General features: G+C 37.8%; 1 protein-coding gene across 2 annotated transcripts; it reads left to right on the top strand.

Annotated features, from left to right (window-relative positions):
* Positions 1 to 5118: 5118 nt before the first annotated feature.
* Positions 5119 to 16645, top strand: caprin1a (cell cycle associated protein 1a). 2 transcript variants are annotated; one of them, XM_059349090.1, is made up of 17 exons: positions 5119 to 5310; positions 7270 to 7404; positions 7952 to 8014; positions 8237 to 8323; positions 9744 to 9985; positions 10103 to 10185; positions 11266 to 11421; positions 11510 to 11562; positions 11704 to 11787; positions 12626 to 12787; positions 13369 to 13477; positions 13629 to 13690; positions 13990 to 14121; positions 14374 to 14530; positions 14675 to 14863; positions 15819 to 15922; positions 16038 to 16645. In XM_059349090.1, the coding sequence occupies exons 2-17, from the start codon at positions 7270 to 7272 to the stop codon at positions 16122 to 16124; spliced, it is 1905 nt and encodes a 634-aa protein (XP_059205073.1). In that variant the 5' UTR covers positions 5119 to 5310; the 3' UTR covers positions 16125 to 16645. The 2 variants fall into 2 exon arrangements, with proteins under 2 accessions (XP_059205073.1, XP_059205074.1); XM_059349091.1 differs by lacking the exon at positions 13990 to 14121.
* The last annotated feature ends 268 nt before the right edge of the window (positions 16646 to 16913 follow it).

Here is a 16913-nt window from a genome sequence, read left to right as displayed (position 1 = left end):
TGCATCGAAACTCGATATCATCACTTTTTAACCAGCTGCCACATATATCAAACTGTGATGTCTTTCATGGCTTGATTGAAATCTGTGACTTCTGTGTGGCTTTCTGATGCAGAATAAATACTTGTGATGAAAGAAAACTTAGACATGCAACCAAGTGGAAACTGGGAATATTTGCAACTTTGAACAGAAACTGCTGCTCGATTTTCCAGAGAAAAGTTGGTCACTTATAAGTTATACAAGGTGCCAACTTTGTTTTGTTGTTGTGTATACAAGTTACCAAGTTTTACTTTGAAATAAAAATGTAATCTCTTTATAACATCAGGTCCCTCAAAAGTAAAAAAAAATAAAATAATAGTAAGTAAACACATTTAATGATTGATATATGCATTTTTATGTTTTTTTTTATCGTATAAATAAATAAATGTTTGGCCTTAACATTGGTCATAAAATCTGACACACCAGCTGTGGACAATAAACAATATCCATCTAGTTTTACTGCAAACACACACTGTGTGTGTGTGTGTGTCAGTCTTTAGCTGAATGAATTTGTTTTAAATATGAAGGGGATCTGGATGATTGACAGCTGTGTGTTCCTGTGAGGTCATTAACTATTCTAAAATCATACAAGCCCTGATTATGAGGCAAATATTTTGCACACATCCACGTCTAAATGTTTTTCTAGTTAAAGGAATGTTTCACCATTAAAATTACCATGTGTGTATTAACTACTCACCCTGTGTTACCTCTCTGTTTCCTGGCATGCCTCTGGGGTGAACGGAGAGTCTACAAACAGAGGAAAACTTGATGACAACAACATCAAAAACCAAATCAAAACATTTTAAAACTCTCACACGAGTCATGCAGTCTAGTCCAAATGTTAATGATTCAGTCGAATGCTCACTACTAACCAAACACATACATTTTTGCTCAAACCTTACTATTTAAAACTTAAAACTTCAGTTTATTAAAGACTTATTGTGTTTTTTGGATTCCCCTTTCACTGTTGCGGCATGCAGAAAAAAAGTCTTCTTCACAAATTCAAGGCAACACACGGTGAGTAGCCAATACACAAATAATCAGCTTCTGGGTGAAGTATTCTTTTATTGGGAGTTTTAAAAGGCTTTCCATGCTATCACACCTATAATACTTTGTTCTATTTCAGGTTTGAAGTACTAAAAGACAGAAAAAGCTGTTAGGGTTTGAATGAGACCTGTAGTAAGAGACCCCAACAATTAGAAATAATATTCAAGTTTCCCTTTGGGGATGAATAAAGTAATCTATCTATCTATCTATCTATCTATCTATCTATCTATCTATCTATCTATCTATCTATCTATCTATCTATCTATCTATCTATCTATCTATCTATCTATCTATCTATCTATCTATCTATCTATCTATCTATCTATCTATCTATCTATCTAAAGAAACTATACCTACAAAACTGAAGTGCCATCCAGAATCAGACATTAACAGGTGTGTATCTTGATGGATGTTTGCTGTCATTGCCAGCAGACCATCCTTTCCCTCTGCAGCTGCTATGACAACTTGTGATGGAGAACTTGTACAAAACAAACAAATCATGGGGTCCCCATGCAGCCTTACGTAGCAACAGGCTTGGAGCCACTGGGCCCTTACCTTGATGAAGATGTGGTCATGCATGGATGGCATTTTCACAGTAACCTCCTGTGGTATAGGACATTATAAGATATTGAAACCATCACCAAAAGCATCACTGGCATGGTATTGTGAAAGCATTGCAGTGAGGAAAACTGTGCATTGGTTTTAAAATGCAAAGCACTCACGATACTCATCATCATAATGTGTCCCAAGGGACTGCATTGTAAACAAATCCACCCTTGAACCACAATCCAAAATCAAACCTCAAACTCATGAATCTCAAATTGCTAGATGGTGAATAAAATTCTCCGGCTGTAATAATGATAATGATGGTACTTAAGTGGAGATGCTTGTAATCTGTCTGTAACACATGTGGGCCATGAATTATTAATGTTGCCCAACTTACTAAAGAGAGGCCGTGAGTGGAAAAAGACCCTCATCCCCCCCAAAGAAGTCTGGAAACACCCAAGATTCTGACTCAACCTCCGTGTTTGTGACTTGTCATGAAATAAAAACACTTTTGGGATAGTGGCTAAAGTGAATAAGAGTGTGAGAAAAAGGCAGAGAGATACGTATGGAGGGTAGAAACAGAGAAAGGGGAAGTCAGAGGGGCTGCAGATGAGCCCTGCCTGGGCTGCTCTACAAGTGGTCTGGGGCCGAAGTGTTTGTGGGGCTCTTGTGGTTTTTCAGCCAATAAATCCTCTGCACATATTTAATCCAGTCAGATGTGCTGCAGGAGAGGAGCACTGAAGGATGTACGGCCATTACTCAGCTGCCCACATCAGAGAGAGGAGCTAGATATCCGTACACCCCCACACCACTTGTTACAGACGTACCCACTGTCGGTCCGAGAGCCAGACTCAGAGATCACAGAGGAGGTGTCAAAACTGAGTGTGAGAGTTCATTGGAAAGGTTTGAAACTCTGAAGGTTTGATATCACTGTGATGTTATTTTAGCATGTGAAGGAACGTGTGAGAGATCTGAACTTTCAAAAATATGAATGTGTTTCTAAAATACTTTATCAGACAGACAAAATAGAATAAAAGTTGAGAGTTGTGAAGATTACAGAGTGAGTCGAACATATCGACTCAGAAAAATGTCTTTTTGTTAATTGCACATTTTTAATCTATGAAATTTTACAGAATTAAGTTTTGATGTGAATAATTCAAACACTGGCACTGATGATTTTACTCCATAAGTAATAAATATGCACTACTACTGTACGTGTACTGGATTGTGTTTTGGAAAAATAGTATTCATGGTATAAAAATCTGATTAAATTTTGTTATTGTCACTTCACTTCTATATTTCACTTACTGTTTAAAGTTCTTTCATTTCAGCAGTTAATACTACTGTCTGCATCACCACGTGGTTGCTGATTCATTGTACCTTCTGTACGCACTGAAAACTAGAGAAAATACCAAGAGAGACTAATGCAGAAGCTCAACACCCTGACATCGAGGCTCCAGATACAGGATTTGGTTAGAGATTGATTTTCAGCACATTTTGAGTGTGATACTGTTCCAGTATATGGGACACCTGCGCCATCTTGTGTTCATGCTTTGCCATTACTAGGCTTTTTTAAAAATTCCAGTCTGCCCATGTTTTCTTGAGATTTAACTTTGTAATCATAGTTCTGAAGAGATCATGGGACTGCGACCAGAGGACCTTCTTTCTTTTTATTAACCTAATTTTACACTCAGTTTATAAGAACAGTACTGGATTCAGATTGTGAATCTTTCACATGATGCTTTTAATACTTAAAAGTAAAACTTTTGGGTTTGTGTTGGGAATGAGTGGTAAAAAAAAATCTTCCAGCACAATGAAAAGTGAGACGGACCACTTTATTATGACCTCAGTCTTTTGATTATTTGTGTCTGTCTTTAAGATTAAAACAAGCATTAAAACAAATGGTGATATAACACACAGGAGGATAATTGACAAAGAGATGTTTTCTCTATTCCATATGTCATGCTATGTTGAAAAGGGTTTGTAAATGATATATATTGGAAGAAGGTTTGAATGCATCCTCATAAATGCTTTGATGTAAATAAAGTTAAGAGGGTGTCTTTCAAAATTATTTACAAATATTACCCTGCCAATCACTACATGCAGAAATGTTAAAAAAGCATTAACACAAACTGCTCTTTAAACTGTTTCACATCTATTTTGGCATTGTTCTCACACCAAAAAAAAAAATGTACAAGACCTTTACAGATTTGTCATTGATCATATATATTTAAAGACTTTACTGTAATTTGTTATGGGAAAATGTGGTGTTTGGTTTCTTAAAAAAAAAAATCCAAGAAAATAAGACACTTTAAAAAATAATAAACTTGGTGTTTTTCACAAAATTCTTCATTCATAAATGTGTTGTATTTCCTGAAGGATCACACAGTATATGTCTCTGACAAGAAGGCTATAGATAGATAGATAGATAGATAGATAGATAGATAGATAGATAGATAGATAGATAGATAGATAGATAGATAGATAGATAGATAGATAGATAGATAGATAGATAGATAGATAGATAGATAGATGGCCACCTATGGTAAAATTGCCTACATCCTCAATTGATCAGATAATGTGATTTTACCCCTTTAAGATAATGGCCTATGTCAAGTTTGTGACTTAAGCGGATTTATTATGGCTAAGTCAAAATAAAATGTGACTTAGGCAATTTTTTGAACATGCCTTTGTGACTGGTGAAGGTGTCTACATAAGAGTGACATGAGCGTGTCATAAACATGACATGGGATGTGTCATGAACATTAATGACACTTTGAAGTAACATTAATGCTCATGATACTTGTCATATCATGTTTCTGACAGGCTTGTGTCACTTATTTCTCTTAAGTTACATACTTTACACACAGTGCTATTACTATGCCAATATGATCAATAAATGTCATATGTTACACTTTTGGTGAAGTTTTTTGTGTTTCCTGCAAAACTTGAAAAAATGAGTTAGGCGATTATTTTAACAGGGTGACGTTATGGGAGATTCTAGAAGATTTAAAGTGTTTGTTACACAGGTGTCACCATGGGTTCTTATGGCAGGGATGGGCAACTGGAGGCCCGGGGGCCGCATACGGCCCGCACCCTCACTTGAAATGGCCCTCAGTACAACTACATACATTTGAGCATGAAATCTTAAAAGTGCAGTGTAAAAATGCACAAAATTGTTTATTGCTATTAATGTTGGTCTGCTGTTCTTGCACTGAAAAAAAGAAAGAAATCACAGTCAGTGGTTATTTTTTATTTGCTTCAAACCTTTTGTATTCCTATTTATACTGTCATACATGCATTTGAGCATGAAATATGCTAAGTTACTGCACTGTAAACATATTTAAAATTGCAGTTTCACCATTTCTGGTTAAGTGCACGGTCCTATATGTGGCCATATGGTAGTGTCGATGAAAAATTGTGGCCCCCTCCAGCATTTAGGTTGCCCATCCCTGTCTTATGGGTTAATATAAATCTTTTACACTCAGGCATTATTGAGGGCAGAAGAGGGGTCCTTGTAGCCGCTACCGTTAGCTCCGCAGCTAATCAGCCATTGGCTACTGTGAGAGCCGGAGCATCCTTCTAGAAAAACACCTCTGAAACTAAAAGATACAGACTGCTCGTTTACGGCTAACGTTAAATCCGACAAAGGCAATCTCTCTGAAGACAAAGAGTATAAAGGTATGAGATTCATGTCATCACCGACAATCGGCCGTTTAACGTGGTTTTTTGTGTAACAAATCGCCTTTAGTCATCTCGAGTCGAGACACAAAAAAACGAGTTGTCGCAGCGTGTCGAATCGTCTTTGTTCGAGTCGACTTATAAACGTTATTTCGACGACATTCCTTTTGTACGATCATATAATAACTGCTTTTATTTATTTTATTTTCACTGACATCCGGTTACCTCGGGTCATTAGCCGCTAACTAGCTTCTCAGCTAACAATGGGACAGAGATTAGGACCAGGGTTTGATTCATACATTTCATTTGATGTAACGCTAGCTAGCTATCATTCATCCTGAACCAGTGAAAGGTTTCGGGCTTTCTAACGACGACAAAAAGGAAATTTTCAACATCAACTGACATTTAACGTTAGTTAAACCTAACTGTTCGCAGCTGTGACGGTTTCCATAAGGCTAGCGGCTAGCTAGAGGGTTATGCAGAACAAAGTAGGAAAAAAAATTAATCTGTAAAGTTTTTATAGCGTTTTTTTGGAAGTGGAGATTTTTTTTTTTTTTAGATTAGATTAAACTTTATTGACATTGCACATGTCACAAGTACAAAGCAACGAAATGCAGATAGCATCTAACCAAAAGTGCTTAAGCAGTAATTAAGAGAATCATAGTGCAATATACACAGTAATGAATTATATAAAAAAAATGCACTATATACAGGTATGGATTATATAAAAAATGCAGATCTAACTGTACAGTAGTGCAAGTATATATATATATATATATATAATTATACTTATATCTAGTAATATATATATATATATATATATATATAATTATACTTATATCTAGTAATATATATATATATATATATATATATATATATAATTATACTTATATCTAGTAATATATATATATATATAATTATACTTATATCTAGTAATATATATATATATATAATTATACTTATATCTAGTAATATATATATATATATATATATATATATATATATATATATATATATATATATATATATATATTACTAGATTTTCAGCCCGAATGGCCTGAAAGGGTAGTACATTTTAAATTTGACACTACACATAATTCTAAAAATGTATTAAAATAAATTTTGTTCTTAATCTTTGAAATATCCAAGGCTGTGATAAAAGCAAATGCCCCAGCCAAAAATGATTTATTTTATGGAAAATAACTCAATTTTTTTGTGTTTTTTCTTTGAAAAACCGTGACATCGTGCAATCAAACGTGGCATTTAAAGGGTTAAATTCCTCAAAATCTTTGAATGTTTGGTAGTTTTGAACAGGGCAGAAGTTGTTTAAGAAGTTTATACAGACAAAAGTAGAAAATATATTAACCTGTAAAGCTTTTATAGTATTTTTTTGGGAAGTGGACATTTTCAGCCCGAATGGCCTGAAAGGGTAGTAAATTTTAAATTTGACACTACACAAAAACTAAAAATCTATTTTGTCGCTAATCTTTGACATATCCAAGGCTGTGATAAAAACCATTGCCCCAGCCAAAAAATATTTATTTTGTGGGAAATAACTATGCAAAAACACATCATCTTTGGCGCCACCACCTCGAGGCCTAGAACAACATACACATTGTTTGCTATCCAACTGTTAATATGTTTTGTTAATAAACGTTTCTTTTTTTTGTTTAAATTGAGACTTGTGTAAAATTTGTTATCATTGTGTCATTTTTATCATGTAAATGGAGGGAGAAAAAGCAATATCGGCTTCAAGAATCAACCCCAAAAAAAATCAGCAGCACATATGGGGGATCGGTTAAAACTGATGTCAAAATAATCGGTATCGGCCTTAAAAAAACCTGTATCGGTCGACCACTACAGTCCATACCGCGTGCACTTTCGGCTTCACATCGCCATTGTCTCTGCTTATACTCAGGACTAGAAATATAACATGTATCATATATTCTCTCTCCATAGATGCCTTCAGTGACGGTTGGCAACAATGCTGTCCAGTCTGCCATAACAGACATGGGAAATGCAAGTAATACTGAGACCATGAAACAGATTCTTGCTGTGATTGACAAGAAGGTCCGCAACATGGAAAAGAAAAAGGTATTACTAGTTCATTAGAAATCAAAAATATACCTTCCTCACATTATATTCTCTTGTTTAAGTCAAAGCAGATTTGTGTTTTGTTTTGAAAATGTGCAGTAGTTGAACAGGCTTTCTTCCCATCCCAAAGAATATGGCATAATTATCCCTAAGGGAAGTCTTCTAGTAAATTGTTAACCAGTGTTAACAGCTGATTAGTTAAAATGAATGCAGAAAAAAAGCAAAAATAGCAGCTTGCTCATAAAATGGCTTTCATTTCACCTAGAAGTTCTACTAAATAGTATTTTGGATTTTCAAGATTCAGAGAGTTTGCCCCCATTTTCTGCAGACAGCATCCAATTATCTGTCTGTCTTGGTTAAAATAATGGTCTTGGCCCTAGTTTTTCCTTCAAAAAAAGAGATCTCTTCTGATTAGATCCAACTTCACTTATAAAACCACATTAATAATTGAGGCTTCATCATCCAACTGTGCAAGAGATCAGTTTCTGTTATGCAAGGATATGTCTTCTGTCAGTTTCTCATTTTGTGTTTCTCAACGTTCTTACAGTCCAAGCTGGATGACTGTCAGGCAAGAAAGAGTAAGGGAGAACAACTGAATCAGGATCAGCTGGTAAGATCAAACAATAGCAGTTGTGTATACAGCTTTGTTTTTAGTAATGTAAATGCTATAAAATGTTATACACCTACATTTAATGACAAATAAATATTATTTTTAAAAAAAGGAAAATCCCATCAGTTTTCTCAACATTCTGGAAATCAGTGCATCTGTATTTGTTCTATTAGAGTAAAATGTTTGAATAATCTACATTCTCTTGTCATGATGTATGTGCAGGATGCCTTGACAAAGTACCAAGAGATCACCAACAACCTTGACTTTGCTCGAGAATTGCAGAAAAACTTCCTGGCATTGGGTCAAGAGGTGAGTCCTGAGTTAAGGTTGTTCGCTAATCAATTATAATACTTTTTATTCAAAGGTTTTATCAGTGTGATATTGCCCTTGAGTAACATTTACTGCTTACAAAGTCAGGAAACTCTACTCCTACTCAGTTATTCAGTCAGTCTTATAAAAGCAAATTCTTTATCAAGATCTTGCTTGGAAATATTATGGTTACCATGACCTGTTGTAACTGATACTGTCCTCCAGGGATAAGACTGGAGGCTGCATATCATAACAACCCATCATAAGAAAAAATTACAATATAGAGACTTCTTTTAGAAAAGCTTCAAATATTGCGGGTCATTAAAGGAACACTCCACCGTTTTTTCATATTAAAACATGTTATTCGGTCAAGTAAGACGAGTTGATACAGACCTCTTGCGTCTCAATGCGTGCACTCAATCGCCCTGGCGTGCGGCGCCACTTGACTAGCACTTAGCTTAGCCCAGTTCATTCATTAGGATCCAAACAGATGGACAGTTAGAAGCGACCAAACTCCTCCACGTTTTCCCTATTTAAATACAGCTACACGAGTAGTTAAACGACCAAGTATGGCGACACAAAATAAAACGTGGCGCTTTTCTAAACGGATAAAAAGGAGAACTATAATGTATGGCGGAATAGCACTTGGGAGCACTTCGACTCGGCGCAGTAATATCATCACTCCTGAAAAATCTTCTCCCCCTCCCTCTCACTTCCGCTCCCTCTCACTTCCGTCAACAGCTTGTTATCGCAACCCTTTACGATGCACGTTATAACCATGATTGTTCACAAATATCTTCCTACAACCTGATACTTCGACAGCTCTGCTCGAACTACTACTCCTGGTGCAGCTCACGTTGGTTCTGTTGACGGAAGTGAGAGGGAGAGGGAGGGGGAGAAGATTTTTCAGGAGTGATGATATTACTGCGCCGAGTCGAAGTGCTCCCAAGTGCTATTCCGCCATACATTATAGTTCTCCTTTTTATCCACTTAGAAAAGCGCCACGTTTTATTTTGTGTCGCCATACTTGGTCGTTTAACTACTCGTGTAGCTGTATTTAAATAGGGAAAACGTGGAGGAGTTTGGTCGCTTCTAACTGTCCATCTGTTTGGATCCTAATGAATGAACTGGGCTAAGCTAAGTGCTAGCCAAGTGGCGCCGCGCGCCAGGGCGATTGAGTGCACGCATTGAGACGCAAGAGGTCTGTATCAACTCGTCTTACTTGACCGAATAACATGTTTTAATATGAAAAAACGGTGGAGTGTTCCTTGAAGAGAACAGGAGAGTGATTGACACGTACAACCCTGTTCACTTTAAGTTTTAGAAGAGCAGTAATGTACAGAGTGAAACTTGATGAGGTAATGAATTGTTTTGGAAACCATGTGAAACTAAATGCACCAAAACATGTCTGACTGTTTAGATTCAAAAGGCGCTGAAGAAGACCGCTAGACGAGAGCAGCTGCAGCGGGAAGAGGGCGAACAGCGGCGGCTGAAGACCGTTTTGGAGCTTCAGTTTTTACTGGACCAGTTAGGGGATGAGAATGTTCGGCAGGACCTTAAACGGCCCGACGCCACCGGTTCCCCTTTGCTCAGTGACGCTGATCTCACATCCCTTGATGAGTTTTACAAACTGGTTGGACCTGATAGGAACTATGACGTCAGGTATGAGGTGCCACTAATATTTGATTGTTCTACCTGTTACAGCGAGTCTGGATATTGACATTGAGGGCTGATAGCGTACTACCAAAACGTATAATTACCTTTTTGTGTAACTTGCAGGTTGACTGAGCAATATGAAGAGGCCTCGGTACACCTGTGGGACTTGCTTGAGGGCCGAGACAAGGCTGTGGCAGGGTCCACGTGTAAGTATTTTGATGGTTCCTGTTCCCCCACTACATAAACATAATTAATTTGAAAATGCATGTATATATGCTAGTGCAGTGCCCGTAGGAAGTATGTATTCATCTGCAACTCCAAAAAACACTTGCTTTTCATAAGGTACGCACACCATCCAGAACATACACACTGAACATTGATATTCGCTGGAAACTATTTGAATATTATTGGAAAAATGAACCTTGTTGCGCACTTTAAAACTCAAAAAGATAGGTAGGCTGAATAGACTTTCGCTCCAGAGTGAATTGTGTTACTGACCAGGTGTAGGCCTATCACACAATGGGGCGGAGCTCCCCAGAAAGGCGTCTGATCGGAAACAGTGCAATGCAACACGTGCTACGTCAATAATGATATTTTGAAAAATCGAGGATGCACACCTTCGTGCCATGCGCAAGCCACATACGAAATCTGAGGTTACCCTGGTCAGAGAGATATGCCCTAGACCAGGGGTAGGCAACCTGAGGCTCCAGAGCAACATGTGGCTCTTTGGCCCCTCTCCAGTGGCTCCCTGTTGCTTTGACAAAAAAATATATATGGAATTTGTCTACAGTTTAATCCACATCATTGTAGTGATACTTGCATTATCCAATTATAAAAATGTGTACCATAGAGACAGGAAAAAAAACTCGACTGAAATGTGCATCATAGCCTATGACCATCTGGCTCCTCGCCCTATACATTTTTGCCAAAACTAGCTACAACAGAAAAGACAGATTTGTTTACAATAGCTGCCAGTACTTCACACTGAGTGATTTGCTTGATTTGCAGTGAAAAATTGGCAAATTACTTTCATTATAAGGCTCAAAGATGTGGCTCCAGAGGGACTTTTCTTTTTGTTTTTTGGCCAACAATGGCTCTTTTCATGGAAAAGGTTGCCAACCCCTGCCCTAGACACACACACACACACACACACACACACACACACACACACACACACACACACACACACACACAGAGACAGACGCTTCTTGCTTTTATATATAGGTGGATATCCTTAGGCCATGCTTTTTGTTTTGTTTTGACTTGTCATGTTGTCTTCGGTCTAGACAAATCACTGAAGGACACTCTGGACAAAGTGCTGCTGAGTGGTTACTTTGACAGAGCACAGACTCATCAGAATGGGACGTGTGAGGAGGAAGAGGAGCAAGAGGAGCAGACAGTGGTGGCTGAGTCTCAGCCTGTGAAGCCGCCATCAGAACCTGGTAACTATCAGCACATTAGCATATATGTGTGTAAAAATATTTTACCGTGTAAGAAAACTGTTTCCATATTTGCTTTTTTTTCCTCCAGAAGGAACAGCTACTGAGAAATACGCAGAGCAAATTCAAGTGGAAACCACAGAAGTGAGTTTTCTTTTGAATACTACATTAATAATGCATAAGGAATTCCTCAAACCACACCTTTTGCAGTGAAGCGTTGTTATTTTTTTCTTTTTTGTTGTATCACATTTTCTTATTTATTTTTAACTTTTTCTTGTGTTCTAGTTTGTAAACAGACAGTTCATTCCAGAAACTACGTACAGCAGTACGGACAAAGACCAAGTGGAGGAGTGGACAGTGGAGGCTCAGGTAATAATAATAATACTGCATCACCATGGTTCTTAATGCCACTATCTACTATTTCTCAACACCTTGTATTTGTGCATAGTCTAATGTGGCTGTCACATGGGTGATTCTCATGAAGCCAGTCTAAACTATGTCTATGAAGATTATAAGGACATACTTTATTAAAATAAATATATTTCACTTTTATATGAATGAATATAGCCATAATGAGGCACAATTCATTGTTTTGTGTTAAAATAATAGTTTCTATATTTTTTAAAACATATTTTTGATTCACAAATTAATTACCGTAATACGACCAGATAAAAATGTCATGGTTTCCCCACACTTACTTACAATAAATATTTAATAAACTTTATAAAAATAAATAAACATTTGTTTAAAAATGTATTATTTAACATAATATAATCAAACATAATTGTTTTTAACAATGTATAAATAACAAAATCTGAATGAAAATTGATGAGAAAAAATGGTTAAATGTTACAGTAATGATAGAATTGTGTGCATTAAAATGTGTATATTTTGATAAAATACATGTTTGTGATACCAGCTACCCTTGACCATATTTAAGGTTGCACTTGCCAAAGAAAAAAAAAAAACCTTTTGATGTTGTTTAAAAAAAAAAAAAAAATTGTTATGGTAATTAATTCTGCTCTCTAAAATTGTCTGAAAATACCTTAAGATTTTTAAATAGGTTGAAAATTCGTATTAAACAGTGACTTTAGATTGTATATGTTATAAAGGGTCAAAGAACAGGTGTATTCAATGCTCTTGGATTTTTGCTATGAGCTGTACTATGTTCATGAGAATCACCCTCATGTGTTTGTGTGCCAAATAGATGGTGAATTCCTTCCAGCACCAGCCTCCTGCTCAGCTGGTTACAGAACCAGCTGTTACTGTGAATCATTGCACTCCCCCTCCGCCCGCCGACCCGGTGGTCAGGAAGCAGGTAGTGCAAGACCTCATGGCCCAGATGCAAGGGACGTACAACTTCATGCAGGTAAAAAGATCCAGCACTTCCTGCCGCGTCCAGCTCAGTGCAGCTACTGCTCCAGACATGAACACTTAATGTGTTATTTATAAACCTGAGATATGTAATTGATTCATGTTGTGAAATCTTTGTCTCCTTTTGCATGGAAGTCACTGTCAAGCAGTCAGGCGCAGAGAGGACTCTCTAGAACAAGTGTGGAAAATTATTATTATTATTATTATTGTTGTATTTTGGCACTTTTCAATTACCCAAAAATAATGTTGGCCACAAAATTTAAAACCCACAATAACGCAAGGAAATAGTCTTAAGGTAAAAGCCATTAAATGGGGCCAGATAAGAAATAAAACAAGCTAAAATAAATTCCAATTAAATATAAGTAGAGAAAGTATATTTTAGTAAGGGATTTATAAAATTATTCTGACTCGGACTGCTTTAATTTCTCAGCGGCTCATTTCAAAGCCTTGAGTAAGGAAATGGTTGCTGCCATAAGAGATCTTTGAGTTGGAAGGGTAGTTCAATGTTACTGCACTGCCCCTTTATCTGATCCATGACACAGCAGCAGTACATTTACTCTTGTTTGTTTTTCCCAGGACTCTATGTTGGAGTTTGACGGCCAGGCGCTGGACCCAGCCATCGTGTCGGCCCAGCCCATGAAGCCTGTGCAGACTGTTGATCTGCAGCAGATGGGCTGCCCTGCCAGTGAGTGCCAGTTGGTTTACTCTGAACAGATTGGTAATCTATTTATTGAGTGGGGTCTTGGGTTACTGCTTTTGTAGCGTGGATGTATTGTCCTAAAACTGTATTACACCAGTAAGTAACATTTTACCTAATGTTATTTTCTTCCAAACAGCCCTGTCGGAGTCCAGACTTCCTCAAACAAGTGCGGTGCCTGTACCACAGGAATCCTCACAAGTAAGTAAAGGGGAAACCCAACAGGAAGCAGTTGTTTTGGTTTGTTTAAAAGAGGGATAGCAAAGGTTATTTTCTTGTATTATAAAAAAAACGCTGCTACGTGGATTAAATGTGATGCTCTCTGACATTTCCTGATTTTACTTACTGTGTATTATAGGGAGATATTGCAACAATTTGAATATGATCATAAGGTAGAAGGGGGCTTTTAGGTGAAAAATCCTAGATCCCGTCTCTCCCACTGACCTCTCCACAATCCTTGTTTCCTTGCTTTGTGAATTCCCTCCTTCCCCCCTCCATAGGGCTCGATGTCTCTGTCATCTGAGCAGTCCCCTGCCCCATGTTCCCTGTCCTCTGCTTTCCCTCCTGTCTCCAAACCCACCCACACTGGAGGCATCAATGTCAACGCTGCCCCCTTCCAGTCAGTGCAAGCGGTATGTCTCAGTAAACAGTAGATCAGTGAACAGGTTTGGGCTTATTTAAAGCATTCTGTTGGAAACTGTCAGGTTCCAGCCCTTTTGTACAGACTAAGGGGTTTAGCAAAGTAAATCAAATATTTAAGGCCAGTTATTAGTAGCAGCAAAATCTATCTAATCCGGCAACATGACGTAGCTCCTCTTCTTGCTCTCCAGATGTGAAATGGAAATTGTAATTGCTATAAAGAAAACATGTCTTTCTCTCTTCAGGTATTTAATCTGAATGCACCCGTACCTCCAACCACTGATGGTCAAGCAGATCCTCTGAAGCAGCCCAGCCAGTTCCCTGGTGCCTACGGTCAGGGCTTTAGCAGCCCGTCAGATAGTTCTGTAGACCAGCCCATCCCCCAGGAGACATTACAGCCAGGTGAGGCTCTAGCATTGACTTATCCGCAAAAGCTGTTGAAATAGTTTGGCATCACCTCTACGTTCACCGGAAAGCATAAGTAAATTATTAACAATTTTGCGTCATAGACTTACAAAATCTCCTCTTTTGTTTACTCCTGTCTAGTTGTTGGTGGGTTCCAGCCTCAAGACCAGGTCATGCCCTCAGCAGGAGGCCATGAAGAGTCCTCTCCAGGCGCAGGGTTCGGCCAGTCGGGCCAGTCCTTCTACAACAGCAGGGCCGTGCCCAGGGGCGGACCCAGGAACAGCCGTGGCATGATGAACGGATACCGGGGCTCCTCTAATGGATTCAGAGGTACAAGCATCAAACAAAGAGAGAAAAAAGACATGTTGCCTTGTGATTCACTGTAACGACATACTACATGTTTGGCTTCCTGCTTTTTCCACTTGAGAAATATCAGCAAACTGAGAACACTCATTTCAAATGCTGAACTTGAGATGCTTATACATGCCTTTATCTCATCCTGTATCAACTACTGGAACATACTTTTCTCCTCACTCAGTACGTCCACTTTAAACCGTCTACAGTCAATTCAAAATTCTGCAGCAAGGCTCCTCACAAAGACAGATGGACAATCTCACATCACCCCTGTACTCACTGGCTCCCTGTTGCATACAGGATCCAGTTTAAGATTGTCACTCTTACCTACAGAGCTCTGCACGATCTGGCCCCGGCATATGTAACTGAGCTACTTCAGCCATATCCCTCTGCTAACTCCCTCTGATCAAACACCTTCAATTTATTGTCAGTCCCACGCACCCGCCTTAAGACTCTGGGTGATCGAGCCTTTGAATCAATAGCTCCCAAACGGTCTCAACGGATACGGTCCCCAGTATCTGTGGATTCTTTTAAATGTCAACTTAAGACATATCTGTTATATCTGACAGGCATTTAGTTGTTTTTAGTACCTTGTCAATTAGACGTTCAGGCTTTAATTATGTTTTCTTGATGTATTGTGTTTTTCTGTTTGCCTGCATGTTGTTTTTATGCCCTTGTAAAGCACTTTTTTTTCCTGTGAAAAGCACTTTAGATTAATTTGTCATTGCACAGAAATACAACGAAAACCAATGCACTCACGTACTAGACTCATTAAAAAAAAAGCATAATTAATAACAAGATACATTCTCATCATCTCATCTCAATAAATAGTAAATAGAAAAGATACATTCTCATCATCACAGCACTTAGTATATTCATGTCATGCCATGTTTATAAATAAAATGTACTTACTTGAGTTTTTTGTCATCAGGGGGATATGACGGCTATCGCCCTCCTTTCTCAAATGCTCCCAGTGGTTATGGTCAAACCCAGTATAACACGTCTCGGGACTATTCCAATAACACCTACCAGCGGGTAAAACCTTCTTTCATTATCTTAAATACACTTTATGCCACAAAAAGCATATTCAGTGCATTGTCATTACATATTCAAATTGACAGTTTTTGTAAACCCCTGTTGTTTCTTTAAGGAGGGTTATCAGCAAAACTACAAGCGGGGAGCAGCCCAGGGACCTCGAGGTTTGTCCAGAGGGAATGCTCAAGCAATGCGGTCCTAAAGGAAGATCAGGACCGCCAAGTCACGCCACGTTTAACATTCAGGATTTTTGAATGTGTTCGCCCCAGCTCACTTTTATAACAATGTTTCGTTTCTCATTGGTAATCTTATTTTTTTAACTCTCGGCCTACTTATCAGAGTCAGCCTGCTTTGGTCTGTCTAGATCCTTTTAATGTTCTAACACAAAATGCTGAACTTCACCACATGTAGGATTATCAGCGAGTCTGTGTGATATAAAACAACAAATAGATATTCCTGTAAACTTGAAAGATTTCATTAATTTATTTTTTGTACAAAATAAATGCAAAAAATACCCTGCCACTGTCGATCTGATTCCATGACAATGATTTTTTTTTTTTGTGCCCTGTGCTGTCAGCCACTTTTCCCTCGATCTTATAATTTTCATTAAGGCATTTTGTTTTTTTTTTGTTTTTTTTACCCCTCTGTCACCTCTCGCGTCATCACCTCTTTGTACGCTGATGTTATTGGTTGAGACTGTTTCAATAAAGTTGTGTTATATTACCTTATGTTTAAGGATACTATTTTCCTGCTTTGATGTACATTTGAAGTTATAATTTACACTTTTTTAAATCCTTTGTGCTTTTACAAGACAAGGCAATTGTTGGTGGTTTGGCTCTGTCCTTAAAACCATTAACAGTCTGTTAATAGTATATCTGTAATTAGTTTATCATCTTTCAGTGTAATCAGGTACTTAAAGCTACTGTGTGTGGATTTACAGCATTATTCGCATTACTTTGATTGCAAAACTTTGTAGAAAAGAGACAATTCC

The sequence above is a fragment of the Centropristis striata genome, chromosome 2, assembly GCF_030273125.1.
Source record: "Centropristis striata isolate RG_2023a ecotype Rhode Island chromosome 2, C.striata_1.0, whole genome shotgun sequence".
NCBI classification, from domain to species: Eukaryota; Metazoa; Chordata; class Actinopteri; order Perciformes; family Serranidae; genus Centropristis; species Centropristis striata.
Note: the sequence above shows the minus strand (reverse complement) of the source record. Positions and strands in the feature narration are given on the sequence as shown.

Bases quoted from the DNA above. Each gene is read 5' to 3' on its own strand.
- caprin1a (XM_059349090.1), top strand. From the start codon at position 7,270: ATGCCTTCAGTGACGGTTGGCAACAATGCTGTCCAGTCTGCCATAACA. The intron at 9,986-10,102 runs GTATGAGGTGCC...TGTAACTTGCAG, and splicing joins GATAGGAACTATGACGTCAG to GTTGACTGAGCAATATGAAG. The intron at 13,478-13,628 runs GTGAGTGCCAGT...TCTTCCAAACAG, and splicing joins GCAGATGGGCTGCCCTGCCA to CCCTGTCGGAGTCCAGACTT.